At 51.8% G+C, this 27747-nt stretch overlaps 1 protein-coding gene across 1 annotated transcript; it reads left to right on the top strand.

The window, feature by feature from the left end:
- The first annotated feature begins 1553 nt into the window (after positions 1 to 1553).
- On the top strand, positions 1554 to 26802 carry SMYD5 (SMYD family member 5). The gene is made up of 13 exons (XM_065405408.1): positions 1554 to 1649; positions 3185 to 3293; positions 4771 to 4910; positions 5488 to 5609; positions 10853 to 10922; positions 13699 to 13803; positions 14424 to 14486; positions 20608 to 20678; positions 21245 to 21351; positions 22181 to 22237; positions 23184 to 23278; positions 24225 to 24295; positions 26658 to 26802. Exons 1-13 carry the CDS (start codon positions 1554 to 1556, stop codon positions 26800 to 26802), a joined length of 1251 nt encoding a protein of 416 aa, XP_065261480.1.
- The last annotated feature ends 945 nt before the right edge of the window (positions 26803 to 27747 follow it).

Raw genomic sequence — 27747 nt, 5'->3', positions numbered from 1 at the left:
AACAATTAAAAAGAGCAAAACTATATTTGAAATGGATCACAAAGAAGGGAGTGCAATTCCGGGAATCCCAACAGCAGATAAGACACGTTTGTGAACTGCTGTGAGACTTGAGGCAGATACATAAACTGAGAAGGGATTCTTTTAAATACACCTCTACCCCGATATAACGCCGTCCTCGGGATCTAAAAAATCATACCGTGTTATAGGTGAAACCGCGTTATATCGAACTTGCTTTGATCCACCGGAGTGCGCAGCCCCGCCCCCCCGGAGCCGCCGCTTTACTGCGTTATATCTGAATTAGTGTTATATCGGGTCACGTTATATCGGGATAGAGGTGTACTCAAAATGTGTGACACACAGTTTTTGGGGGTATATGTAAAATATTTCACTGAATCAAGGCTCCTGTAGCACCTCTGCACCGTATATCACAGGGGTGGCCAAACTTACTGGCCCTCCAAGTCACGTACGACAATCTGCAGAAGTTTGAGAGCTGGGGCACACCTGCCGGGGGCTGGGGCATTAGCCCTGCAGGAGGCACCTGATGGGGCTTCAGCCCCACTCCTGCTGCAGCATCGAACCCCAGAAGGAGCATCCCACAGGGCTGAAGTCCAGAGACCCCCTCCCCCCCCGCTGGGCAGAAGTCCCTATCCCACCCCCCTGCTGTGAGGCAGAGGTCCTGAGCTCCCCCCCGCCCCCAGTCTGGTAGATGGAGAATAGGGGAGCATGGGGGCCGCACTTGAATGGTAAAAGAGCTGCATGTGATACAGCTGCCCCTGTACTACATCAGCTAGGGAAGAGCTGCCCTGTCTGGACATGGGGATGCCCTGTGCCTGCAAGAGCCCAGCCCTGGGAAGCGGGTGCTGAGACGGGCTGGCCAGATAGCAAGTGTGAAAAATCAGGAAGGGAGGGGGGGGGTAATAGGAGCCTATATAAGAAACAGCCCCAAATATTGGGACTGTCCCTATAAAATCAGGACATCTGGTCACCCTACTGTCCCCCCCACCACCCTATTTTTGCAAACACGGTAGCTGGCTCATCCCATCGGTGTAAACTGTAACGCCCCCCCCCCCCGCCTCTCCCTGTGCCGGGGCTTTGCCTTCTGCCCCCGTCTGGCAGCACCTCCCCCCGGGCTGAACCCCGGCTCCGATCCCCCGCCCCCGGTTGAACCCCGGCTCCGACCCCCCTCCCCCGGCTGAACCCCGGCTCCGACCCCCCCGGGCTGAACCCCGGCTCCGACCCCCCTCCCCCGGCTGAACCCCGGCTCCGACCCCCCACGCCCGGCTGAACCCCGGCTCCGACCCCCCGGGCTGAACCCCGGCTCCGACCCCCCGGGCTGAACCCCGGCTCCGACCCCCCGCCTCTCCTCTGCCTCCAGCTGCTCAACTCCCCCCCTCCACTCAGACCCCGCCAAGAGCAGGCAGCCGCCTCTGAGCCCAGCCAGGGCAGCGGCAGATCCCGTGTGGGCAGGGCAGGGCCCGGCAGGAGGAGGAGGAAGAGGAGGACTTGCCCGCTCCCCTCCCCACCCCCAGGTCAGAGTTGGGAGGGCGCCCAAGATGGCCGCCTCCATGGGTGACCTGTTCTGCTTTTGTGCGGATCCCGCGGGCCCGGCCCGGGCCAGGGTGGAAGTGAGATTCATCAGCAGCCTCAAGGTGAGCCCCCCCCCCCGCCCCGCCCGGGGATCAGACCCCCCCCAACCCCTGCCAGGGAATCAGACCCCCCCCCCCCCACTCCGGTCCCTCCGCCCAGGCATGAGGGCGGCTCTGCTGCTGCTGGGAGACTCCGCTTTGTGCTGCTGGGCACGGCCCTGGCCATTGCCCCACACTGGGGGGGGCTTTGGGATCCCTCCCTTCCCCGCCCCGATGGGGTCCACCCTGCACTGCCCTTCCCTGGCTGGGGCTGGGAGACCCGCTTCTCTTCCCCCCCCCCCCCCATGCTAGTGACTATTAAGCCTTCCTCTGTGGCTTCTGCGGGGGGGGGCGTGATCTGTCCCTTTCTGCCAGCCCCCATCTCCCGCCTTGGTGCTCCTTGCAAAGCGAGGGGGGTCCCCTCTCTTCCTGCCGGGGAGCCTTTCCTGGCTGGATCACCCCTCCCCACCACACACACACACACACACACACACACACACACACACACACACACCTGCCTGTGTGTCTGGTTCCTGCCCCCCCCCCCCCCCAATTAAAAACAGTGGTTTAAAAAAATAGAACGAGGAGTCCTTGTGGCACCTTAGAGACTTATTGGAGCATAAGCTTTCGTGGGCTAAAACCCACTTCATCGGATGCATGTTGTTTTTTTAAAAAACACCGTGGTTAAGCCTTCCTCCCCCCAGCTTCCCCTTTCAGGGAATTCGGACAGCTGAATGGGCTGGAATAGCTGGGCCCATTGGAGGTGTGCTGGGGGGCCGGTGGGGGGGGGGAAGTCCGTGGCTGGAATTGCAGGGGAGAGAGGGTTGCAGGTCAGGACTGAAGTGCATCAGCAGAGTGGGGTGGGGCGATCCAAGGACTGGATTATAAAAATCATACTTCAGATACACTGGCAGGGCTTGCAGGAGGGGGAGCTGTTCTAAACAGTGTTAGACAATTTTTGTTCTCGTTCCTGTGACTCCAAAGTGGCAGAATGAATTTGACTCAAAAGCTCCGGAAGAATTAATTCCCTTTCAAGGCATTATGTGTTGTAATAGAAATCAATATATTTGAAAATGTAGAATAAAAAATATTTAATAAATTTCAGTTGGTATTCTATTGTTTAACAGTGCGATTAATCTTTTTAATGGCGATAAATTTTTTGAGTTAACTGTGATTAATCGACAGCCCTACTATTTAACTTTGAGATCCTTCCAGGTGAAAGATAAATTAGAGGGGTGAAATCCTGGCTGTACTGGAGTCAGTGGGAGTTTTGCCCTAGTTTGCCCCCTGGAGCAGTCTGTGGGAGGGGGCACAAGCCATAAACATTTGGATCTGGATTCTACAGCTCTGGATCTGGGTGCCACCCTATATTCTCAGAGCCAGAGTTTTGGCTTAGGGCACGGGGCTTGGCGTTGGAAGACATGGACTCTATTCCCAACTCTTGGTCTACCCTGAGAGTGGAACTCACAGCTAGCTGGGGAGACGGAATAGCCCTAACTGAACTTGCCATGCTGCAGATTTCTACGGATTGGGAGTCACTCTTGTTTCTCCATTCAAAGGGAAAAGGCTTATTTGCCACCAGGAATATCCATAAAGGGGAAACGATCTTCGTGGAGAAGCCTGTGGTGTCATCCCAGTTCCTCTGGAACGCGCTGTACAGATATAAAGGTGAGAGAAAAGTCATTGGTTTTAAGACCGGGGGGACCCTTAGTTCACCTACTCTGATGTCCTGCATAACAAAGCCCTGAGAAAGAAGCAGTGACCTTGATGTGTTCGTGCCCCAGAAAATGACACTGGCCCAAGGTCTGAGACTTGCTGTATTCAGTCTGTGGCCTATGCGGAACAAAACGCTGGTGCTCAAAAGACCAGTGACAGTCTAAAGACTGATGTCTTTCAAACCACCAGTGCTAGGAATAAATGCTTGCTACCCTGGGAAAGCTGTGCCAACCCAGCACGTCAGTGATATAAACCACTTATCTCTAAATATGGTGCTTCATGAAATATCTTCTGCAAAAATCATGTTGTTATTGAAGTAAGGGGGTGGGGAGGAAGCAAGATGATAATCAGAAGCACGTGGTTTTAAGGTCGGATACCTCATGGCCTTCCAGGGGTTAGAACCACTGTGCTGTACAAAGAATGTTTCCAAGCTCTCGTCCAGGACCTGTGATCTGAAGGGAGAAAAATGCCGATCCCAGGGAATGTAGTGTGATTTGCAAGTAGGGTGTAATCAGTGCAAAAGGGAGGTGGGAGCTGCACAGAAGCTTTATAATATCTAGCGATCATTCCTTGAACCCTGTGGCAGCATGCTTTGGCTTCACTGGGCACTGTATCTTTTATACCCTCAATCCCTAAACACGTAACGGTGTTTTCAGGTATCTAAAAGGGTGTCATAAGGAGGAGGGAGAAAACTTGTTCACCTTAGCCTCTAAGGATAGAATAAGAAGCAATGGGCTTAAACTGCAGCAAGGGAGGTCTAGGTTGGACATTAGGAAAAAGTTCCTAACTCTCAGGGTGGTTAAACACTGGAATAAATTGCCTAGGGAGGTTATGGAATCTCCATCTCTGGAGATATTTAAGAGTAGATTAGATAAATGTCTATCAGGGATGGTCTAGATAGTATTTGGTCCTGCCATGAGGGCAGGGGACTGGACTCGATGACCTCTCGAGGTCCCTTCCAGTCCTAGAATCTATGAATCTATGATGACAGATGGGGAGAGAAACCAAGAAAGAGCTTCAGGACAGGGAGAAAAGGTTTCCAGCTGAGATCTGAAGTGGCATGAAGAATCAGTGAGGTAGGGAGATACATGGTGGCCATTTCGGATGGCAGGAGCTGTGTAGCAGAAGGGTTTATCATCGCAGATCAGTTTGGTGGCAGAGGGAGTTAAAGAAGGCAGGAAGTGGTGCAGATAACGAGGGCTGTGTTTCTACAGACGGTGTTGGGCCTGTGATGTTTTCAGAGGGGTGGTTTTGAGTGGGATAGTGAACCAGATTCTCAGCAACTGTAAACCAGTGTTGCGCCACTGAAGTTAATGGACCTACACTAAAACACCAGCCGAGGTTCTGGCCCACTGCATGCAAACGCATCTGTTCTTTTAGAAGGAGGTTCTCTCCATCTCTGCCGTCTGGCTTGTTTCTTCTTCCCCAGCCTGCGACCACTGCCTGCGGGCCTTGGAGACGGCAGAGGAGAACGCGCAGAGGCTTCTGGGGAAAAGCTGTCGGCTCCTGCCTCACCCAGAGCAGTGCAGCATCCGGAAGGATTTGCATCAGCACTGCCCCCATTGCCAGGTACCAGGCTGCTGGGGAGAGCTGGGAGTTGCCATCGCTGTGGCCTTGTGTTGATCGATCGGGATGGGGCTTGAGCTGCAAGGCGGCCACGTCCCTTTCAGATCTGCCATTGCTGCTGCTGCTGCCCTGGTGTTGGGGCGCTCTCATCGGGAAGGTTGAATTGGTTTCCTCGCTATTGATGGAGAGAGCATCTGACTGCGCAGGACCACCTGGGTCACCTAGGCCGGTTCTTCCCACTCTGCAGCCTGGTCTTACACAATGGGGGTGCAGGGGAGAATTTCCATATCCTGGTGCTCACAGGGGCAGCTGTGTCCGAGGAGGGGTTCACTCAGGGGGAAGGCACATGCCTTTGCTACCCCCTGCTTCCTTGCAATAGATAGGGGCCAGGACTCTGTACTAAGGGGAGGTGGGCTGGGGTAGGACTGCTCCCAGGAGCCCCCTCCTCCCTACCACAGTGCTCTCCCTAGGTCACTAGGAAGATGGCTGACCTTGAAGGGTTGGTCACTTTCCTAAGGGCTAAGTTCCTAAGTTACTCTTCTGTCGGCTGACGTGTGTTGCTGTCTCTGTTGCTGTCCAGGTTGCGTATTGCAGTGCTGAATGCAGGCAATCTGCCTTTGAGCAATACCACCAGGTGCTGTGCCTGGGCCCCTCCCAAGAGGACCCCAAACATCCCCTCAACAAACTGCAGGACGCCTGGAGGTAGGTGCACTAGATGTTTGTAGGACCAGAACTACCTACTGAATAGACTGGCTCTGGCCCATTCGGGAGCAGAGACGGGGACTCACCCTGTGTCCACCTGAAGGTGGTTTGGAGCAGGGTCAGTTACTGCTCTGTCTCTGCAGAGGCACCCACAGCTCCACTGTTCCAGCCTATAACCATGTAAACCATCCAGGGCCACCTACGCTAGGCAGTTGTCACTGTGCTGCATCCCACGGCCACTCAGAACTTCACGACATCCGTGGGAACAGAGCGTGGATCCTCCTGCTCCTGAAGCACAAGCCTCCGTCGCTTGAGCTAAGAGAGAATCTCCATTAGCCATATATTAGCAATACCCACCTGCTGAAGTGAAAAAACAGATTGACAGAGCCAGACGAGTACCCAGAAGTCACCTCCTACAAGACAGGGCCAACAAAGAAAATAACAGAACACCACTAGCTGTCACCTTCAGCCCCCAACTAAAACCTCTCCAGCGCATCATCAGAGATCTACAACCTATCCTGAAAGATGATCCTTTACTCTCACAGATCTTGGGAGACAGACCTGTCCTCGCTTACAGACAACCCCCCAACCTAAAGCAAATACTCACCAGCAACCACACATCACTGAACAAAAACACTGACCCAGGAACCTATCCTTGTAACAAAGCCCGATGCCAACTCTGTCCACATATCTATTCAAGTGACACCATCATAGGGCCTAATCACATCAGCTATACCATCAGTGGCTCGTTCACCTACACATCTACCAATGTGATATATGCCATCATGTGCCAGCAATGCCCCTCTGCCATGTACATTGGCCAAACCGGACAGTCTCTACGCAAAAGAATTAATGGACACAAATCTGACATCAGGAATCATAATACTCAAAAACCAGTGGGAGAACACTTTAACCTGTCTGGCCATTCTTTGACAGACCTGCGGGTGGCTATCTTAAAACAGAAAAACTTCAAAAACAGACTCCAACGAGAGACTGCTGAGCTGGAATTGATATGCAAACTAGACACAATCAACTCAGGGCTAAATAGGGATTGGGAATGGCTGAGCCATTACAAACATTGAATCTATCTCCCCTTGTAAGTATTTTCACACTTGCTTCTTATCAAACTGTCTGTACTGAACCATCTTGATTATCACTTCAAAAGTTTTTTTTCTCTTACTTAATTGGCCTCTCAGAGTTGGTAAGACAACTCCCACCTGTTCATGCTCTCTGTATGTGTGTGTATATATATCTCCTCAATATATGGTTCACTCTATATGCATCCGAAGAAGTGGGTTGTAGCCCACGAAAGCTTATGCTCTAATAAATTTGTTAGTCTCTAAGGTGCCACAAGTACTCCTGTTATTTTTGCGGATACAGACTAACACGGCTGCTACTCTGAAACCTGTCATTATGCAAGGCACTGCATTTAGCCGTATGGAGTGGAAATCCATCAACTTCATGAAAAAACTCGTACAGATACAGACAGACATCATCTTCCTTTCCAAATGCAAGCAGATGGACATCATACCAAAAGGACTAAAGGTAAAAAATCCATTACAATCTACATATCACACAGACTATGCTGAGAGACTGTGTCACACACTCTCAAAGAAACTGCGAAACCACCTGATCAGCATCCTATACAACAAACAGGGAAAGATTAAGAATGAGCTCTCAAAACTGGATACTCTCATAAGAAACCAACCTTCCACACAAACTTCCTCATGGATAGACTTTACAAAAACTAGACAAGCCATTTACAAGACAAACTTTGCCTCTCTACAAAGGAAAAAGGACACTAAACTATCTAAACTGCTACATGCCACAAGGAGCCACAACAGTAGTTCCCTTAACCCACCCAGCAATATTGTTAACCTTTCCAGCTATACTCTTAGCCCAGCAGAAGAGTCTGTCCTATCTCGGGGCCTCTCCTTTTGTCCCTCCAGACCCACGAACATGATACAGTTCTGCGGTGACCTAGAATCCTACTTTCGACGTCTCCGACTCAAAGAATATTTCCAACATACCTCTGAACAGCATACTAACCCACAGAATCCCCCCTACCAGCACTACAAACAAAAGGATTCTGCGTGGACTCCTCCGGACGGTCGAAACAACAGACTGGATTTCTACATAGATTGCTTCCGTCAACGTGCAAAGGCTGAAATTGTGGATAAGCAACATCACTTGCCCCATAACCTCAGCCATGCTGAACACAACGCCATCTACAGCCTCAGAAACAACCCTGACATCATTATCAAAAAGGCTGACAAAGGAGGTGCTGTCGTCATCATGAATAAATTGGAATATGACCAAGAGGCTGCTAGACAGCTCTCTAACACCACATTCTACAGGCCATTATCCTCTGATCCCACTGAGGATTACCTAAAGAAACTACACCATCTGCTAAAAAAACTCCCTGACAAAGCAAAGGAACAAATCTGTACAGACACATGCCTAGAACCCCGACCAGGGACATTCTATTTGCTACCCAAGATCCATAAACCTGGAAATCCTGGACGCCCCATCATCTCAGGCATTGGCACCCTAACATCAGGCTTGTCTGGTTATGTGGACTCTCTCCTCAGACCCTACGCTACCAGCACTCCTAGCTATCTTCGAGATACTACTGACTTCCTGAGGAAACTAGAATCCATCGGTGATCTTCCAGAAAACACCATCCTGGCCACTATGGACGTAGAAGCCCTCTACACCAATATTCCACACACAGATGGACTACAAGCTATCAGGAACAGTATCCCCGATAATGTCACAGCTAACCTAGTGGCTGAACTCTGTGACTTTGTCCTCACCCACAACTATTTCACATTTGGGGACAATATATACCTTCAAGTCAGCGGCACTGCTATGGGTACCCGCATGGCCCCGCAGTATGCCAACATTTTTATGGCTGACTTAGAACAACGCTTCCTTAGCTCTCGTCCCCTAACGCCCCTACTCTACTTGCGCTACATTGATGACATCTTCATCATCTGGACCCATGGAAAAGAAGCCCTTGAGGAATTCCACCATGATTTCAATAATTTCCATCCCACCATCAACCTCAGCCTAGATCAATCCACACAAGCGGTCCATTTCCTGGACACTACTGTGCTAATAAGCGATGGTCACATAAATACCACCCTGTACCGGAAACCTACTGACCGCTACACTTACCTACATGCCTCCAGCTTCCATCCAGGACACACCACACGATCCATTGTCTACAGCCAAGCTCTAAGATATAACCGCATTTGCTCCAATCCCTCAGATAGAGACAAGCACCTACAAGATCTCTATCAAGCATTCTTAAAACTACAATACCCACCTGCTGAAGTGAAAAAACAGATTGACAGAGCCAGACGAGTACCCAGAAGTCACCTCCTACAAGACAGGGCCAACAAAGAAAATAACAGAACACCACTAGCTGTCACCTTCAGCCCCCAACTAAAACCTCTCCAGCGCATCATCAGAGATCTACAACCTATCCTGAAAGATGATCCTTTACTCTCACAGATCTTGGGAGACAGACCTGTCCTCGCTTACAGACAACCCCCCAACCTAAAGCAAATACTCACCAGCAACCACACATCACTGAACAAAAACACTGACCCAGGAACCTATCCTTGTAACAAAGCCCGATGCCAACTCTGTCCACATATCTATTCAAGTGACACCATCATAGGGCCTAATCACATCAGCCATACCATCGGTGGCTCGTTCACCTGCACATCTACCAATGTGATATATGCCATCATGTGCCAGCAATGCCCCTCTGCCATGTACATTGGCCAAACCGGACAGTCTCTACGCAAAAGAATTAATGGACACAAATCTGACATCAGGAATCATAATACTCAAAAACCAGTGGGAGAACACTTTAACCTGTCTGGCCATTCTTTGACAGACCTGCGGGTGGCTATCTTAAAACAGAAAAACTTCAAAAACAGACTCCAACGAGAGACTGCTGAGCTGGAATTGATATGCAAACTAGACACAATCAACTCAGGGCTAAATAGGGATTGGGAATGGCTGAGCCATTACAAACATTGAATCTATCTCCCCTTGTAAGTATTTTCACACTTGCTTCTTATCAAACTGTCTGTACTGAACCATCTTGATTATCACTTCAAAAGTTTTTTTTCTCTTACTTAATTGGCCTCTCAGAGTTGGTAAGACAACTCCCACCTGTTCATGCTCTCTGTATGTGTGTGTATATATATCTCCTCAATATATGGTTCACTCTATATGCATCCGAAGAAGTGGGTTGTAGCCCACGAAAGCTTATGCTCTAATAAATTTGTTAGTCTCTAAGGTGCCACAAGTACTCCTGTTATATTAGCCATATAGAGGCTGTGACATCCAGCTGAGCAATTCTGATTCCATCCAGTAGAGGGCAATAGAGCATGTATACACTAGTCAGTTGATTACAGTAGTTTGCAGTTCTGTGGCGCCATCTGTGGATCTCAAAGCACTTCACAGACATTATTGAATTAAGCCTCCCAACATCCCTGAGAGAGAGAGAGAGAGAAATTATTATCCCCGCTTGCAGATGAGGAAACTGAGGCACGGAGAAGGGACGTGATCAAGATGGTAACAGAGCCCAGTTCTCCTGACTCCAGCCCTCTGCTTAAACATTAGACAACAACTCACTAGGTTTAACACGTACATTTTTAGTTGGCTCTTCAGTTACTTGTATTATAGTAGCACCCAGAGACCCCTATCAGAGCTGTAATCGCATTGTGCTGGGTGCTGTACATACACAGAGTAACTCTAGTCCCTGCCCCAAAGAATTTACAATCTGAATAGACAATGGGTGGGAGGGGAAGGCGGGGAACTGACTTACTGAAGGTCACATGACAGAGCTGGAGTCTCTCGAGTGCTGGAGCCCCTAGGCCTTGCTGCCTTTAGCTGTTTCACTGTCAACAAGCAGAGAAATGAGCGGTAGACCAGACCTGGACGGTCCCCTGCTAGAGTCCAAAGGCAGGGCAGGAAGTTGCCCCTTTGGCCAGCTCTATAACCAGACCTCCATAAATACCCCTGCTGAGCCTTTTAGAACTTAGTTAATTTCCACTTCCCCTAGGGAGCTCCTGGGCTGTTTGTGTCAGTCCGATGTCTGCGTCTGAACGAGGCTGTGTGTGGGATTCTGGTCCTTGTCTCCCTTCGAGGCGCAAACCTTTCAGTGCCAGGACATCTCTGCTCTTCTCACTCTCTCTATATTATTCCTTCCCCTTGGACAGAAACATCCATTACCCACCGGAGACTTCCAGCATCATGCTGCTGGCGAGGATGGTAGCCACCGTCAAACAGGTGCGTGCCTCTGTTTGCGGCTCACGGTGCCAGGTACGTCTCAGCACTTCCTTCGCGTTGCTCCCTGGTGTCTGCCCTCCCCTCTCGAGGGGTACGTCTGCGTTGCAAAGTGAAGAGATGATTGTAGCGCCAGGAGGCGTGCCCATGCTAGCTTGAGTCTAGCTAGCAGGGTTCACAGCAGTAGCGACAACATGGTGGCACAGGTTATCAACCCGAGGACATAGCCAGGGTCCTGTGCAGGCTTTTACTTGGTTGTTAGCTCATAAGAACAGCCATACTGGGTCAGACCAAAGGTTCATCTAGACCTGTCTTCTGACAGTGGCCAATGCCAGGTGCCCCAGAGGGAATGAACAGAACAGGTAATCATCAAGTGATCCATCCCCTGTCACCCATTCCCAGCTTCTGGCAAACAGAGGCTAGGGACACCATCCCTGCCCATCCTGGCTAATAGCCATTGATGGACCCATCCTCCACGAACTTATCTAGCTCTTTTTTTGAACCCTGTTATAGTCTTGGCCTTCACAACATCCTCTGGCAAGGAGTTCCACATGTTGACTGTGCCTTGTGTGAAGAAATAATTCCCTTTGTTTGTTTTAAACCTGCTGCCTATTAATTTCATTTGGGGGGGCCCCCTGCTGGATCCCACGTTGACATGTCTTCCCTACATCTTCACTGCTAAGGTTAAAGCTAGCCTGGGTATGCTACAACCACACCTCCACTTTGCAGCGTAGACATGCTGTAAGCTAACCTCCCGGCAGATCAGCATGCGGGGCTGGGGATGTCTCGCTGCACTGCATGCACTTACCAGCACTAGGGATCATGCGTTGCTGAGACAGCACGCAGCAGAGAAGGACCTCATGACCACCTGCCCCAGAAGCAGCCCCTCCTTCCACTGTCATTAGCTCTAGAGCAGTGGTTCCCAAACTGGGGTTTGTGAACCACTGGGGGTTCGTGAAATGTTACAGGGGGTTCTCAGGAAAAAATTCCCTAATGGTGGACAGAGCTGTCCCTAGGGACCCCGGGCAGCACGGGGCCAGCAGCCCAGAGCCCCTGGATTTCCAAGAGCTAAACAGATCAAAGCAAGCTTATCTATCGCACTGAGGAGATTTAAACTTCAAGACTCCTTATAAGCCATGGAAAGGGAGGTGGATATTTTCTGCTGTTTTTAAAATTAAATAGGCAGCTAGTCTTGTTTTTAAAATGATTATGAAGAACAAGTTTAAGCTTTGTTGTAACGTGTGTTGTTTGCGTGGACTGCTCAAGACCTGAATGCTTGTGTAGGAGGAACTCTTTGAGTTGGCTTCTTAAATACCTTCCTGCTGTTTCACATCTGAGACTCCTTGATGAAACATAGGAGCCTTGTCTTATAACAGGCTTAGTCAAAGTGATACAAGCTACGAAAGTGAGATCTTGGAAGAGTGTTGCCATTTTCATAATGTAATCAAAATACGGTAATGATAAATAATAATTAATAATAAATAGTGTGTAATAAGCATGCCATAAACACAAATTGTGTATTTCCAAGATCACTGCTTTTATAATTTATACTCAGGTAAAGGAGTAAATCCCTGGAAATATTCATTTTTAGGAGGTGGTTCGTGAAACTTGACATTTTAGTGAAAGGGGTTCACAGGTGGTTAAAGTTTGGGAACCACTGCTCTAGAGCATCTAAGCTCTTTGGAGGCCTCCGGTCACTAGAGGGTGAACCAACCACAGATGTGTCAGGCAGGTCAGATTCCACCTGGCAGTGGGACATGGACACACCAGCCAGGACGTCCCACCACAGCCTGGGCCTCTGCGTCACCGTCTTGACAGCATGACACTGCTCCAGCTCCTTCTGTCTCAGGGCTTGTGCTGGGCACTTCATTGTGAAGATGCCTGTTGCTGTGGGAAATCGGAGGCTGCTGTTAGCACAGATTCTATAAAGGCCTTGGATACCATGGTGATAAGGGCGGAATAAATATGCACACCCACCCGTGTGGTGTAGCTGTGCCGTGGGAGGTGATCTTTGTGGGCTAACATCTGGGTTAGCGTGTCTTGAGAAGGCATCTGTCATCTGCATGATGAGTGATCTGCTCCTATTCCCTGGGTCTTCCCACAAGCCTGGGACAGCTCTTTATAAAGAGGGTTGTGGCTGTGTATGAAGCAGCCCCTTAACTGTGCGTTTCCTGCAGTGGAGTTTGGGGTTTTGACGTCCCTCATCCCATCAGATTACCGGGAGTCAAAGCTGTTGTCATACATCCATGGCTTCCCCTCCACCTTAGCAAAGGGAGACCTGAGTTTGCCTATCACTGTGGAACTGGGCTGTGCCCATCGCATTAATACCCCCCCCCCCCCCCATGGCGTACTCTCCTCGGCTTCTCCTGCCCTCTCTGTCTAGCTCCCCACATGGGCCCCACTGCTGTGTGTCTGAGTGTCTCACCTGTATGTCTTCACAGCTCCCATCTCAAGTAGAGAAGTATTATCCTTGTGTCACAGATTGGGAAACTGAGGCACGGAGTGACTTGCCCAAAGTCACAGAGGGTGTCTGTGGCAGAACAGGGAATTGAACCCCGATCTCCTGAGTCCCCACCCTGTGCGTTAAACACAAAACCAGCTTTCCTCCCCTTTTCTTTCTCTGGCTCGCTCGTATTCCAAGGGTTAAACATCGCTGTAGCGGTGCTAATGTTCTGGCCTAAATAGCATCCAGATCTGGGTATCCTGCCATCTCGCGTAGCCCCCTCCCACTTCCCTCCTGCTGGAGTGCCAGTTTGAGCGGCTGTTTGATACGTTTCAGGCGAAGGACAAGGACTGGTGGATAAAGCTTTTCTCTCAGTTCTGCAGCAAAACGGCCAATGAAGAAGAGGAGATCGTCCACAAGCTGCTGGGGGACAAATTTAAGGTCAGTGTGTCACGCCACTGGAGTGCTTGGGTCTTTGCGGGGAGGCAGGGTCGTTTGCGGGAATCCCTGAGTTCCTCTCCTTTCCCTCTGAAGGCCTCACTTGTGTACAAACCCTTGGTCACAGAGAGAGAGAGACACCACGGTCCCCAGCAGTGACCAGAACCAGAACTGTCAGCGTCCAAAGCACGGGCCGCCTCCACTTGAGCTAAAGGAGTTCTCCTCTTGTGCTCAGTAAACGGCAGGCTGTTGGACCAGCCACTAGAGGGAGCCATGGCCATTAAGCCAGTGTATTGCCCTGGTTCCGTGGTAGACAGACCAAGCTGTAGCCTGTCCGCTGAGAAAGGAGTAGTTAGTGCCAGTGGTTTCCATGCTGAGGTTACTTCCCCAATAGGGAGTGGCCAGACACCAATGCTTTGCTTGTGGGTGCGCAGCCACGGGTGGCGGTGGCTTTTGATGGCTGCCAGCTTGGGGGCAATTCAGACCAGCAGCTTTCTGACGAGCGGTGGTGGCACAAAGAGCCTTCAGGCCTGCTTCAGTCTCTGCTCGTCGGCTGGATTTAAAGCTGACCCGCCTGCCTTGAGGCTCCTCTCCTCGCTAACGTTGTGGCCTTGTTTCTCCAGGGCCAGCTAGAGCTCCTCCGGCGGCTCTTCACGGAAGCCCTTTACGAAGAACATCTCAGCAGGGTGAGTGGTGAGTCCTTGTCACCCCCTTTCCTCCCCTCCCCCCCGGCAGAGTCCTGTGCACCCCAGAGAGAGCGCTGAGGAGACTCTGTTTCTCCATAGTCCCTCTGACACCCCAAAAATGGGGTGTCCTGGTTGCCGTTCCTCCCGACAGCACCGAGGGGCTAAGATTTGCCCTTGAGCCCATTGGTACCTCACCCTCACCCTAGCGGGGCTGAGGTGGGATATGAGGGACAACCTCTTTCTCCTGCACCTGATCATTTAACCCACTCAGTGCTCTGAGCTCAGACGGGCTCAGGGGATAACAAGAATCATAGAAAGGTGGGGCTGGAAGGGACCTTGAGAGGTCACCTACTCCAGCCCCCTCGCTGAGGCAGGGCCAAGTGATCCTAGACCATCCCTGATGGGTGTTTGTCCAACCTGTTCTTCAGAACCTCCAGTGACAGGGATTCCACAGCCTCCCTTGGACGCCTGTTCCAAGTGCTCAACTCCCCTGAGAGTTAGAAAGTTTTTCCTCATCGCCAACCTCAATCTCCCTTGCTGCAGATTAAGCCCAATACATCTTGTCCTCCCTTCAGTGGACTCAGAGAGTAATTGATCCCCGTCCTCTTTCATAGATTCATAGATTCTAGGACTGGAAGGGACCTCGAGAGGTCATCGAGTCCAGTCCCCTGCCCGCATGGCAGGACCAAATACTGTCTAGACCATCCCTGATAGACATTTATCTAACCTACTCTTAAATATCTCCAGAGATGGAGATTCCACAACCTCCCTAGGCAATCTATTCCAGTGTTTAACCACCCTGACAGTTAGGAACTTTTTCCTAATGTCCAACCTAGACCTCCCTTGCTGCAATTTAAACCCATTGCTTCTTGTTCTATCCTTAGAGACTAAGGTGAACAAGTTTTCTCCCTCCTCCTTATGACACCCTTTTAAATACCTGAAAACTGCTATCATATCCCCTCTCAGTCTTCTCTTTTCCAAACTAAACAAACCCAATTCTTTCAGCCTTCCTTCATAGGTCATGTTCTCAAGACCTTTAATCATTCTTGTTGCTCTTCTCTGGACCCTTTCCAATTTCTCCACATCTTTCTTTTAATGCGGTGCCCAGAACTGGACACAATACTCCAGCTGAGGCCTAACCAGAGCAGAGTAGAGCGGAAGAATGACTTCTCGTGTCTTGCTCACAACACACCTGTTAATACATCCCAGAATCATGTTTGCTTTTTTTGCAACAGCATCACACTGTTGACTCATATTTAGCTTGTGGTCCACTATAACCCCTAGATCCCTTTCTGCCGTACTCCTTCCTAGACAGTCTCTTCCCATTCTGTATGTGTGAAACTGATTTTTTCTTCCTAAGTGGAGCACTTTGCATTTGTCTTTGTTAAACTTCATCCTGTTTAACTCAGACCATTTCTCCAATTTGTCCAGATCATTTTGAATTATGACCCTGTCCTCCAAAGCAGTTGCAATCCCTCCCAGTTTGGTATCATCCGCAAACTTAATAAGCGTACTTTCTATGCCAATATCTAAGTCGTTGATGAAGATATTGAACAGAGCCGGTCCCAAAACAGACCCCTGCTGTACCCCACTCGTTATGCCTTTCCAGCAGGATTGGGAACCATTAATAACAACTCTCTGAGTACGGTTATCCAGCCAGTTATGCACCCACCTTTTAGTAGCCCCATCTAAATTGTATTTGCCTAATTTATCGATAAGAATATCATGCGAGACCGTATCAAATGCCTTACTAAAGTCTAGGTATACCACATCCACAGCTTCACCCTTATCCACAAGGCTCGTTATCCTATCAAAGAAAGCTATCAGATTGGTTTGACATGATTTGTTCTTTACAAATCCATGCTGGCTGTTCCCTATCACCTTACCACCTTCCAAGTGTTTGCAGATGATTTCCTTAATTACTTGCTCCATTATCTTCCCTGGCACAGAAGTTAAACTAACTGGTCTGTAATTTCCTGGGTTGTTTTTATTTCCCTTTTTATAGATGGGCACTATATTTGCCCTTTTTCAGTCTTCTGGAATCTCTCCCGTCTCCCATGATTTTCCAAAGATAGTAGCTAGAGGCTCAGATACCTCCTCTATTAGTTCCTTGAGTATTCTAGGATGCATTTCATCAGGCCCTGGTGACTTGCAGGCATCTAACTTTTCTAAGTGATTTTTAACTTGTTCTTTTTTTATTTTATCTGCTAAACCTACCCCCTTCCCATTAGCATTCACTATGTTAGGCATTCCTTCAGACTTCTCGGTGAAGACCGAAACAAAGAAGTCATTAAGCATCTCTGCCATTTCCAAGTTTCCTGTTACTGTTTCTCCCTCTTCACTGAGCAGTGGGCCTACCCTGTCTTTGGTCTTCCTCTTGCTTCTAATGTATTGATAAAAAGTCTTCTTGTTTCCCTTTATTCCTGTAGCTAGTTTGAGCTCATTTTGTGCCTTTGCCTTTCTAATCTTGCCCCTGCATTCCTGTGTTGTTTGCCTATATTCATCCTTTGTAATCTGTCCTAGTTTCCATTTTTTATATGACTCCTTTTTATTTTTTAGATCATGCAAGATCTCGTGGTTAAGCCAAGGTGGTCTTTTGCCACATTTTCTATCTTTCCTAACCAGCGGAATAGCTTGCTTTTGGGCCCTTAATAGTGTCCCTTTGAAAAACTGCCAACTCTCCTCAGTTGTTTTTCCCCTCAGTCTTGATTCCCATGGGACCTTACCTATCAGCTCTCTGAGCTTACCAAAATCCGCCTTCCTGAAATCCATTGTCTCTATTTTGCTGTTCTCCCTTCTACCCTTCCTTAGAATTGCAAACTCTATGATTTCATGATCACTTTCACCCAAGCTGCCTTCTACTTTCAAATTCTCAACGAGTTCCTCCCTATTTGTTAAAATCAAGTCTAGAACAGCTTCCCCCCTAGTAGCTTTTTCAACCTTCTGAAATAAAAAGTTGTCTGCAATGCAGTCCAAGAATTTGTTGGATAGTCTGTGCCCCGCTGTGTTATTTTCCCAAGATATATCCGGATAGTTGAAGTCCCCCATCACCACCAAATCTTGGGCTTTGGATGATTTTGTTAGTTGCTTAAAAGAAGCCTCATCCACCTCTTCCACCTGGTTAGGTGGCCTGTAGTAGACTCCTAGCATGACATCACCCTTGTTTTTTACCCCTTTTAGCCTAACCCAGAGACTCTCAACACTTCCATCTCCTATGTCCATCTCTACCTCAGTCCAAGTGTGTACATTTTTAATATATAAGGCAACACCTCCTCCCTTTTCCCCCTGTCTATCCTTCCTGAGCAAGCTGTATCCATCCACACCAACATTCCAATCATATGTATTATCCCACCAAGTTTCAGTGATGCCAACAATGTCATAGTTGTATTTATTTATTAGCACTTCCAGTTCTTCCTGCTTATTACCCATACTTCTCGCATTTGTATATAGGCATCTAAGATACTGGTTTGATCTTTCCTCCCAGTTTTGTCCTGACCCTCCTTTCTCTCTGCCAATATAGCCCACACTCCCTCTCGTTTCCGACCCATCTCCCAGGTCTCCATGTTCCCCACTTAACCTGTGGGCTTTGCTCACCTGTCCCCGTCGAACCTAGTTTAAAGCCCTCCTCACTAGGTTAGCCAGTCTGTGTCCAAATAGGGTCTTTCCCCTCCTCGAAAGGTGAACGCCATCTCTGCCTAGCAGTCCTTCCTCGAATAGCATCCCGTGGTCTAGGAAGCCAAAGCCCTCCTGGCGACACCATCTTTGCAGCCAGGCATTCACCTCCATGATGCATCTGTCTCTGCCCGGGCCCCTACCTTTGACAGGAAGAATCGAAGAGAATACCACCTGTGCTCCAAACTCCTTCACCCGTACTCCCAGAGCCCTGTAGTCACTCTTGATCCGCTCAGTGTCACACCGCGCAGTATCATTTGTGCCTACATGGATGAGTAGCATGGGGTAGTAGTCAGAGGGCTGGATAATCCTCGACAATGCCTCCGTAACGTCTCGGATATGGGCTCCCGGCAGGCAGCATACCTCCCGAGATGAAATGTCAGGGCGACAGATGGGCGCCTCCGTCCCCCTCAGCAGAGAATCTCCGACCACCACTACCCTACGTTTCCTATTCGCAGTGGTGGCAGCAGACCTCCCAGCCTTAGGGGTACGAGGCTTCTCCTCCTTTACTGTAGGGGGTGATTCCTTCTTTCCTGTATCAAGAAGAGCATAACGGTTACCTATTACCACGGCGGGAGGGTTTGGAGCAGGGGTGGAGCACTGCCTGCTGCCAGAAGTAACCAGCTGCCAGTGTCCACCCTGAGCCATCTCCTCCTCCACCAGTGGTGTATCAGCAGTCCTGTGTACTGGGACAGCTACCTCAGCTGTCTCCACATGGACACTGTCCAGGAATTGCTCGTGGATTCGGATGCTCCTCAACCTAGCCACCTCTTCCTGTAGCTCTCCCACCTGCTGCCTGAGAGATTCCACCAGCAGGCACCTTTCACATTGGATGGTCCCCCCAGCCTGGATATCAGTAAGTGGAAATTGCAAGTTACAGTCTCTGCAAAACCACACCAGGATCTGGTTAGAAGCATCCATGCTCAGGCACTCTGTCTGGCTACAGGCGCAGGTGGAGGAGACAGAAGCAGTGCTGGCACAGGTGTTGCGGGTCTTCCTAACCATCGTAAGCCTTCCTCTGTCAAACTCCCGTCTGCAGCCCCCTGTCCGCTGAAAGGGTTGTTTAAGCAAGAAGTTTTGAATGTAGTTGGTTTATAGGTTTTAAGGGGAATAAAGGGAAAACAGATAGAACCGGCAAGGGACCCTCGCCCCCTTCCCACTCCCCTTCCTAACTCCCTTGCGAAACTCCCTGTTAACAGCCCCTGTTCGCAAAAGCTCCCTGGTCGCTTGTGCGCTGCTTTATAAAGCCCTGGCCTGTATGAATGCCCCGCCCACTGATTAAGGCTCAGCCACTTACCAGAGGCTTCTAGCTTTGTAACAGCCTGTTATCGGTTCCCCCCTCAGAATTCTTTTCTCGAGACTAACCATGTCCAGGGTTTTTAACCTTCCCCGTGGGTCAGGTTTTCTAAACCTTTTCTCATTTTTGTTGCTTTCCTCTGGACTCCCTCCAATTTGTCCACATCTTTCCCAAGTGTGGCGCCCTGGAAGGGACCCAGCACTCCCGCTGAGGTCTCACCGGTGCCCAGTAGAGTGGGATATTACCTCCCGTGTCTTACATACGACACTCGAATTCATACAGCTGTTCAGCATTTCCCCTTGCTGCTGCCTTACAGGGGTCGTGCCCAGGGGGAAAGAAATACAATGGAACAGGCTTGTGCCCTTTCCTGCGCTATATGGCTCTGGAGTGACTGTACCTGGAATCCACCGTTGAGCAGCAGAAAGGAGAGACGAGGCTGACGGGGAGCTGGGAGGGGTCCCTAAGAACTGGGTGGGGCCAGAACCATCTCAGAAGATTGTAAATGCCAACTAGGGGGAGGAATTGTTTGGGACAGGACAGTGACACCACGAGGAGTAATGGGGTGAAGCCGAGGGAGGGAGAACCTAGGCTGAGGCTGAGGGAAGCCCTGATAACCCTGGATTCTCCTAGAGGATGGAGCCCCCTTACTTGACGGGTCAGATTGTCAAAGGTGCTGATCTCCCACTGAAGACAGTGGATGCTAAGCGCTGATGAAAATCAGGCCATTAAGCTCTGTGCCGCACGTCCTCCATCCAGTTCTCTCTAACGAGACATTTCTAGGGACCCCCTCCCTGGGTCCAGGATTTGTTATTACAGGATGCTAAAACTGTCAGGGCAGAGCTGAGGGTCGGTTCACTGCTGGTTGTAATAGCATTAGTGCCCGTTCTATTCCAGCCCCAGCCCCACGGCCCATCACGGGATTCTGCAGTGGGGCCGATAAGTAAGGCTGCGTGCTAGAGCAGTGTTTCTCAACGACTGGTCCGTGGGCCGGTGCCGATCCCTGAGATCTCCCTGACGCTGTTTAGGAAGGCAGCAGGCTGGTCCCTAGTATCAAACAGGTTGAGAAAAACTGAGCTAGAGCAAATGGGAGCTGCTGAGATGGTACAGTCCTGACAGGTAAACTGATCCTCTTGCTTCTTGGTCTTTCTGCAGTGGTTTACTCCAGAAGGGTTCCGATCGCTGTTTGCCCTGGTTGGGACCAATGGCCAAGGCATAGGAACAAGGTAACCAGTGGATTCGCCATTGCACTGTGGCTGTGTGTGGGGAACTGTTGAGAAATCGGCATGGAAGTCATGAGTGTCCCAAAGCTCTCTGGGTCTCTGGGCTCCCCTCAGCGCTTGCATGGATTCCCCGTGCTGTCTGAAGGAGTCATCCATGCACATCCCTCAACCCAGCTGATGGGAGCCACTTAAGTACCTAGAGCGAGAGCAGAGAAAAAACCTTGTACGTGTTGCTGAGGTTCTGTAAAAGCGGCGTTTTACTGCTTTTCTGTAAACTATGACAGGACTTCCCCAGTCCAAAGCCTCCCAAAATTCAGGTCTGGTCCTGCATCAGAACTTTGCCTCTTGGGGCCATTGGACACGTCAACCCTGGGAGCCGCAGAGAGTCCCTCCTCCCTCCTGAGCATTCTGCACTGAAGAACGAGAGCTGGTGCCATGAGCACCCGCGCCGGCTCGCGGGGTGTGATCACAGCTCTCCCTAGCACTGGGGTACAGGTGGCTCTCTCGCCTGCCCGGCCAGATCCAGAGACAGTTGGAAACATAACCGTGTTCTGTCTGGTTTCCGCTAGTTCCCTGAGCCAGTGGGTCCATGCCTGCGATGCGTTAGAGCTTCCCCCGCATGAGCGAGAGCAGCTAGACGCCTTCATAGACCAACTCTATAAGGATATCGAGAAAGGTAACAATGACAGGAAACGTCAGCGTGGTTCCCGGGCGGCTGTCGGCGCGGTTCTCTGGGTCGTTGTCTTCTCCAGGCCAGGCGGGGCTGGGCATGGGACTCAGCGGCCATCGCAGTTGGCTGACTTTGTACGCTGCATTGACCGGTGCTGTCTGAAGGCCCTGGTCAGGGTCCCTGAGCTGCCACTGGCACTCCCGGCTGCAGGGTAGATGCACTGTGAGAGAACTCCGCTCAGGGACAAGGCCCCTCCTTCCCACTCAATGTCAGGGCCAGGACTGGTTTGCTGCCATTTTTCTGGATTCACCAGACCCTTGACCGTCTCAGCAGCCAGGGGATCTGGCTCCCAGATCCTGGGAAGTGTGGCTGAGACGAGCCGCAGGGAGCAGCTCCTGGGTCTGGTGGAGGAAGATGGGTGCGTCCCCGGGTGATGGCTGCCAGTTTTTAAAACCCAGCTCCCTGTTTTGTGCCCGCCAGTGGCTGCAGGCGCAGTGTGATGGGCGTAGATGTGGACCAGTAGCTGTCTGCTTGATTTGTGGGTGCAGTTCAGGAATTGGATGTCTCCGTGCCTTCGGTTCCTCCCACAGCTATCTGGGGGGTGAAATAGGGGGTCTGGCCCCTTTAAATACCAACCCCCCCGCTGTCCAGTCCCCAAGCTGTCTGGGAGGCTGAAGTGGATTGGTGTGACTGGCCCAGGTGAACTGGTAAAAGGCTCTGCCTTGGCTGAATTTGCCCGCCCTGCTGTTTCCCCACGCGCTGACTCTCCTGGTTTGAGGAGCGGGGTTTGGCTGGGGAAGCTGTCCGGGGCTGTAACCGTCCCTTTCTGCTTCAGAGACCGGAGAGTTCTTGAACTGCGAGGGATCTGGCCTGTACGTGCTCCAGAGCTGCTGTAAGTACCGGGACGATGCTGATTGGCCGGCCCGGCCCCTCCCTCTTTGGCTAAACCGTTCCAACTGTCCAAAGGTTTCGAGAGACGCGGGTCACAGCCTGGCCTGCCTTCTCGTTCCCTTGCGTCCGTTTGCAAAAGCCACGCTCAAAAATTAACACGCCAGAGCTTGTCAAACCAGCCAATAAATGCCAGCAGCTCCGCTCACGTGAGCAACCCTCCAGTAACCAACCAGGGTCTGCCGTCTAGTGCCAAGGTAACCTCCAATGCAGAGCCCAAAGTGCGCCCGGCATGTTCTAGACAAATACCATGTGACTCAGGAGAGCGTTTTTTGCATGCAGTGGGGTAAAAATACCTTGGTGAGGAAACCGTCTCCAGTCTTAGCTGCCTCCGGTGATTAAAGAAACGGCAATCCGAGACTGGTTTATTAACGAGACGGGAGTGCAGCCGTCTGGGTGCTGCAGGGTGTAGCTCCGCCAGGGTGGTGGGGAAAGCTATAGAAGAGGCAGGCTTACACGGAGAAGGGAGCAGGATCGACAACAGGAATATTTTCCTCCCTCTCTCCTCGCCTCATTAAATGACCAGTGGGGAGACTAGTTGGTTCAGAGAAACGCTAACAGCATCCCAGGCCTTTCACCTCCAGCTCACTGCGTTGAGTCCGGGGCAGGAGGGATTAAAGCCCTTCCCGTCTGCTGGCTGTTCTGTGGCGCAGTGCAATGAATGGGTGGGTCTCCGTCGAGTGTCCTCCCCCGCTCAGTTGGCAGGATTTGGCACCATTACTGGCAGTCTCAGCAGGCGGCCGAGGGGTTTGAACTAACCCTCTCGTTCGTCAGCCGGGCCAGGCCTGAGGCCTGCTGGGGGTCTGCATGGGGAACTGGCACTGCTGCCTCTGGCGACACCTGCTGTGTGTCACTCACTGGCTTTGGTGCCCATCTCTTCCCTGCTGCAGGTAACCACAGCTGCATCCCCAACGCTGAGACGTCCTTCCCGGATAACAACTTCCTCTTGCACCTCATCGCCCTGGAGGAGATCAAGCCGGGCGAGGTGAGCCTGCAGGGAAGGGAATGGTTGGTTTCTTTGGGGAGGGCCGAAGCCTGTAGCCCTCCCTCAGGCCAAACTCCTCCTGAAGGCAGTGGCTGTCCAGCCTGAGTAAGACCAGTAGGGTTCTGTCTATGTGCTTACATGGCCCCCCCATTACTATAGTATCCAAGCACCTCCCAACCCCTGTGGGAGGTAACATCCCTATTGTATGGATGGGGAAACTGAGGCACTGAGCGATGAAGTGACTGGCCCAGGGTCAGACAGGAAGCCTGTGGCAGAGCTGTGGATTGAAGTCCCAGTCCAGGGTCTTCGCTAAAAGACCACTGACCCTCTGTGGCCCTTCGCTGAGGAAAGGACAAGGGTCATGAGCTGCGGTTCAGCCCAGCTGGGTTTTCGAGCCGCTGTGGACCCTGATGATTTTGTGAGCGATCAGGAGTCCCAGGCGATCTCTGCTGTCCGCACTAGGGACGGGCCTGAACGCTGAGCCCCCGAACGTCGGGGCAGTTCGGATCTGGCCTTCGCAGCCCCGGCGTGCAGCGTCGCTCAGCTGGAGGAAGGCCTGGGACTGGGCTGTGAGACAATCGCTCACTGAGGCTGCAGGAAACACATGGACCCTCTATTTCTCTCTGGCTCTCCACGTCCCCCGTGCTGCCTGGTGTCACCGCACGGCAGCCCCTTGAGCCCTGGCCGGGCCTCCCAGCTGTGGAAAGGTCGGCCGACTGCTCTGCTGGGTCAGCCTCTCCATAGGGCTGGATTCTGATTTCTACCTGCCCTGGAAGTTAGCCCTGCTGAATGCTGTGTTCTGCTTTAGCCCCGCCAGTTCCCTCTGCTCTCCGGCAGTGATTTGCTGCACTTTCCCCTCTGTTCCTGGAGAGCATCCCCTCTAGGGGCAGGAGAGCCCGGCGGTGGAACTGACTCTCAGCCGGGCCTGTTTCTCTTGTCTCGGCAGGAAATCTGCATTAGCTATTTAGACTGCTGCCAGCGGGAGCGGAGCAGACACAGCCGCCACAAGATACTCAGGTAGGGCTAGCCGCCCGCGCCGCTCGGACTCTACTGGCTGGGGGCCCCGGGGACACATCGGGGTAGAAGCAGCGGTGGGGGAAGGGTTGCCAAGGCGTGGGCAGAGCAAGGTGGTTCTGCAGAATATTGTCAATTTATTTTCATGGATCGGGGACACCCCTCCCCCCCCCACACACACATCTTGCTCTGTTCTTGGATGTAATGGCTTCATCTGGCCTCAGTCTGCGGCACCCGTCCCTCTGGCTGAGCGCACACTCGCCCCCCCCCCCCCCCGGCTCCCCCCCCTCAGACACACACACGCGGCCCTCCCTTCCCTGGTCCTCCCTCTGACTGAGCAGGGTGGGTCCCAGTGCACAGTCGCGCGCACACACACACACACACACACACACACACACACACACACACACACACACACACACACACACACACCCTCCCTCTGACTGAGCAGGGTGGGTCCCAGTGCACAGTCGCGCGCGCTCTCTCTCTCACACTCACACTCACACACACACACACACACACACACACACCCTCCCTCCCTCTGACTGAGCAGAGCGGGTCCCAGTGCACACTCGCGCGCTCTCTCACTCACACACACACCCGCTCTAATACTGCCAGCCACACAGGGATACTTGAGATCAACCCGAGTTGCGCCATTCAGCCTCTGCCCCAAGAGCTGAGCCTGCTGCTTCTGCCCTCCTCACCCTGTGGCCTGCGTCTGCGCCTTTGTCCGGTGCCTCCTGGTCTCTGTTCAGCTGCGTTCGTGTACGTGCAGCCTGCTTGGACGGGCCACTGTGTCCTCTGCAGTCGGAAGGGCGTTGGGCCTAGCGTACAGCCTGCACTCGGCGCACACACCCTTCGGGACGGACAGATGGGTATCCACACCAGCATGCACGCTACACAGGCAGTAGGATCACGCAGCAGGCATGCATGTATGTGATGTGTACATCCCGTGCATACACACATGGATTTGTCTGCACTGTGAGCTGGTGACTTCTCTCCAGCTCCTGGCAAAGTCCCGAGCCCCTTGGCTTTATTGCTGTCTTTGTTTTGCAGGAAGCGGGTCGCTCCTCAAGGCAGCAACAGTGTGATTGTAGCCTGGGTGGGCATGCCAAGGCTAGCTTTAATCTAGGCAACCATAGCAGTGGCGACGTGGCGGCAGAGATTTCAGCGTGGGCTAGCATCCCGAGTTTGTACCCGGGGTCCCTGGGGGGCTGGTGCTGGGGTCGCTAACCTGCGCTGATGCCTGTGTCACTGCATCTCCACTGCTCCTGTTACCTGTGCAAGCTAAAGCAAGCCTGGTATACCTACCTGCGCTGCAGTCACACCTCAACCTGCGGCGTAGACCCAACCCAAAGATGTGTTTTGCCCAAGGTTGTCTTATTCCTAAGCTGTTAGGAACTGTTAGGAAAGGGATAGAGAATAGAACACAAAATGCCATCATGCTACTATATAACTCCCTACTACACCCACACCTTGAATGCTGCGGGCAGATGTGGTCGCCCCATCTCAAAAAAGATGTATTAGAAATGGAAAAGGTTCAGAGAACGGCAACAAAAATGATTAGGGGTGTGCAACAGCTTCCAGGTGAGGAGAGATTAAAAAGACTGGGACTGTTCAGCTTGGAAAAGAGATGACTAAGGGGGGATATGACAGAGGTCTATAAAATTATGACTGGTGTGGAGAAAGTGACTAGGGAAGTGTGATTTACTCCTCACAACGCAAGAACCAGGGGTCACCCAATGAAATTAACAGGCAGCAGATTTGATACTACCAAAAGGAAGTATTTCTTCACACAGCGCACAGCCAACCTGGGGAACTTGTTGCCAGGGGATGCTGTGAAGGCATCTAAAAAAAATTAGAGACGTTCCTAGAGGGTGGGTCCATCAATGGCTACTAGCCAAGATGGCCAGGGACTCAACCCTATGCTCTGAGTGTCCCTAAGCCTCTGACTGCCAGAAGCTGGGACTGGGTGATGGGATGGATCACTTGATGATTCCCTGTTCTGTTCGTTCCCTCTGGGGCTGATTCCCTGTTTTGTTCGTTCCCTCTGGGGCACCTGGCCTTGGCCACTGTCGGAAGACAGGAGACTGGGCTAGATGGACCTTTGGTCTGACCCAGTCTGGCCGTTCTTATGTAGCTATCGTGTGTGTTCAGGGTAGAACGATAGAGACCAGTGGCTTCTAGTCCAGCATAACTCACGGCTCAGGCTACACCCCTGCCCTCGAGCCTGCATGGGGAGCTCTCCCTGCTCAGAGGGAGGGATGAATGAGGAGTTAACCCCCGAATGGCTGGCTCTCCAGCCTGGCACCGTAGTACTGCAAACTCCCTTGACATGGTTCTCTCTCTCCCCTGCTCTCCTCAGGGAACACTACCTGTTCACCTGCTCCTGCCCCAAGTGCCTGGCTCAAGCCGACGACGCCAACCTGACTTCGGAGGAGGAGGAGGAGCTGGAGGGCGAAGGAGAGACGGACGACGCGGAGCTGGAGGATGAGATGACGGATGTTTGATCCTGGGCCTGGGGATGGGGTTCGGCTTTGTACTGGAGACGGGACCGCGGGGAGGGACTGTGCCTGTGTCGGCCAGGGCTGGCGCGGCGGCAGGGAGAGAGCATGTTAAGGTTTGGCTAGGTTGGGCAGTGGAGGAAGCGGGGATCTTCCCTGCTCCTCACCATCCTTCTGGGGGAGTGTGTCTGTGGTCCCGGGGTCCCCTCTCTCTAGGTAATGGCTCCACTTGTCCCAACCACTCAGATATCCGCCCACACAGACATCGCCTTGGTCTTGTTTGTATCTGATCCTGCACACAGAGCAATACGCCGGGGGGGAGGGGAGACGACGCATGTAGGGAAAGTCCCCGGCTCGTCTGAGCACTGCGCACAAACCTTAACGCTACCCTTATTCCTGAGGCTGGGCAAACAACCAGCTACGTCTGGGCTTCCTCCGGTGTCAATATCTAAGTGATCTGAGAACTTGGAGAGCGGAGTCTGGGGGGATTTGGGCATGTGACTTCCTCGGGGCTGTGGAGGGGGGAGAACAGAGGTTTAACCCGGTGGAGACAGTGGCTGTGCAAAGAGGTTGTGGTCTCATGGACTCGGCACGAGACTGAGAACCAGGACTCCTGGGTTCTAGTCCCTGCTCTGTTGCTGACTTGTGGTGTGAGCAAGTCACTTACTCTTGCTGTCTCTCAGGTTTAAAATTGTGTGGGGGGGATGATCAGACTTTCCTAGCTTGCGGGGGAGGATTAGCTGCTCAATGTCTGGACAGGGCTGAGTATTTTGAGTCATATACACACAAATCTTAGTGCCAGAGGGTGAAGGGTTAAGTAGCTCTGGGGGTGATACGGTTAGCTGATGGAGCCTCACACTCCTTACCCCTGCTGCCCTCACGGGTTGGCATAGTAATTTTGTTGTGGTGGTTTGACCACGGGGAGGTCTGTCTGCCCTCCCGGGGCATCGG

Source organism: Emys orbicularis, chromosome 5 (genome assembly GCF_028017835.1).
Source record: "Emys orbicularis isolate rEmyOrb1 chromosome 5, rEmyOrb1.hap1, whole genome shotgun sequence".
NCBI lineage: Eukaryota > Metazoa > Chordata > Testudines > Emydidae > Emys > Emys orbicularis.
This window is presented reverse-complemented; position numbering and strand designations above follow the sequence as displayed.

Excerpts from the sequence above, each read along its gene's own strand:
- SMYD5 (XM_065405408.1), top strand. The coding sequence starts at position 1,554 with ATGGCCGCCTCCATGGGTGACCTGTTCTGCTTTTGTGCGGATCCCGCG. Across the intron at positions 3,294-4,770 it reads CGCGCTGTACAGATATAAAG|CCTGCGACCACTGCCTGCGG; the intron begins GTGAGAGAAAAG and ends CTTCTTCCCCAG. Across the intron at positions 23,279-24,224 it reads AGGAGATCAAGCCGGGCGAG|GAAATCTGCATTAGCTATTT; the intron begins GTGAGCCTGCAG and ends TTGTCTCGGCAG.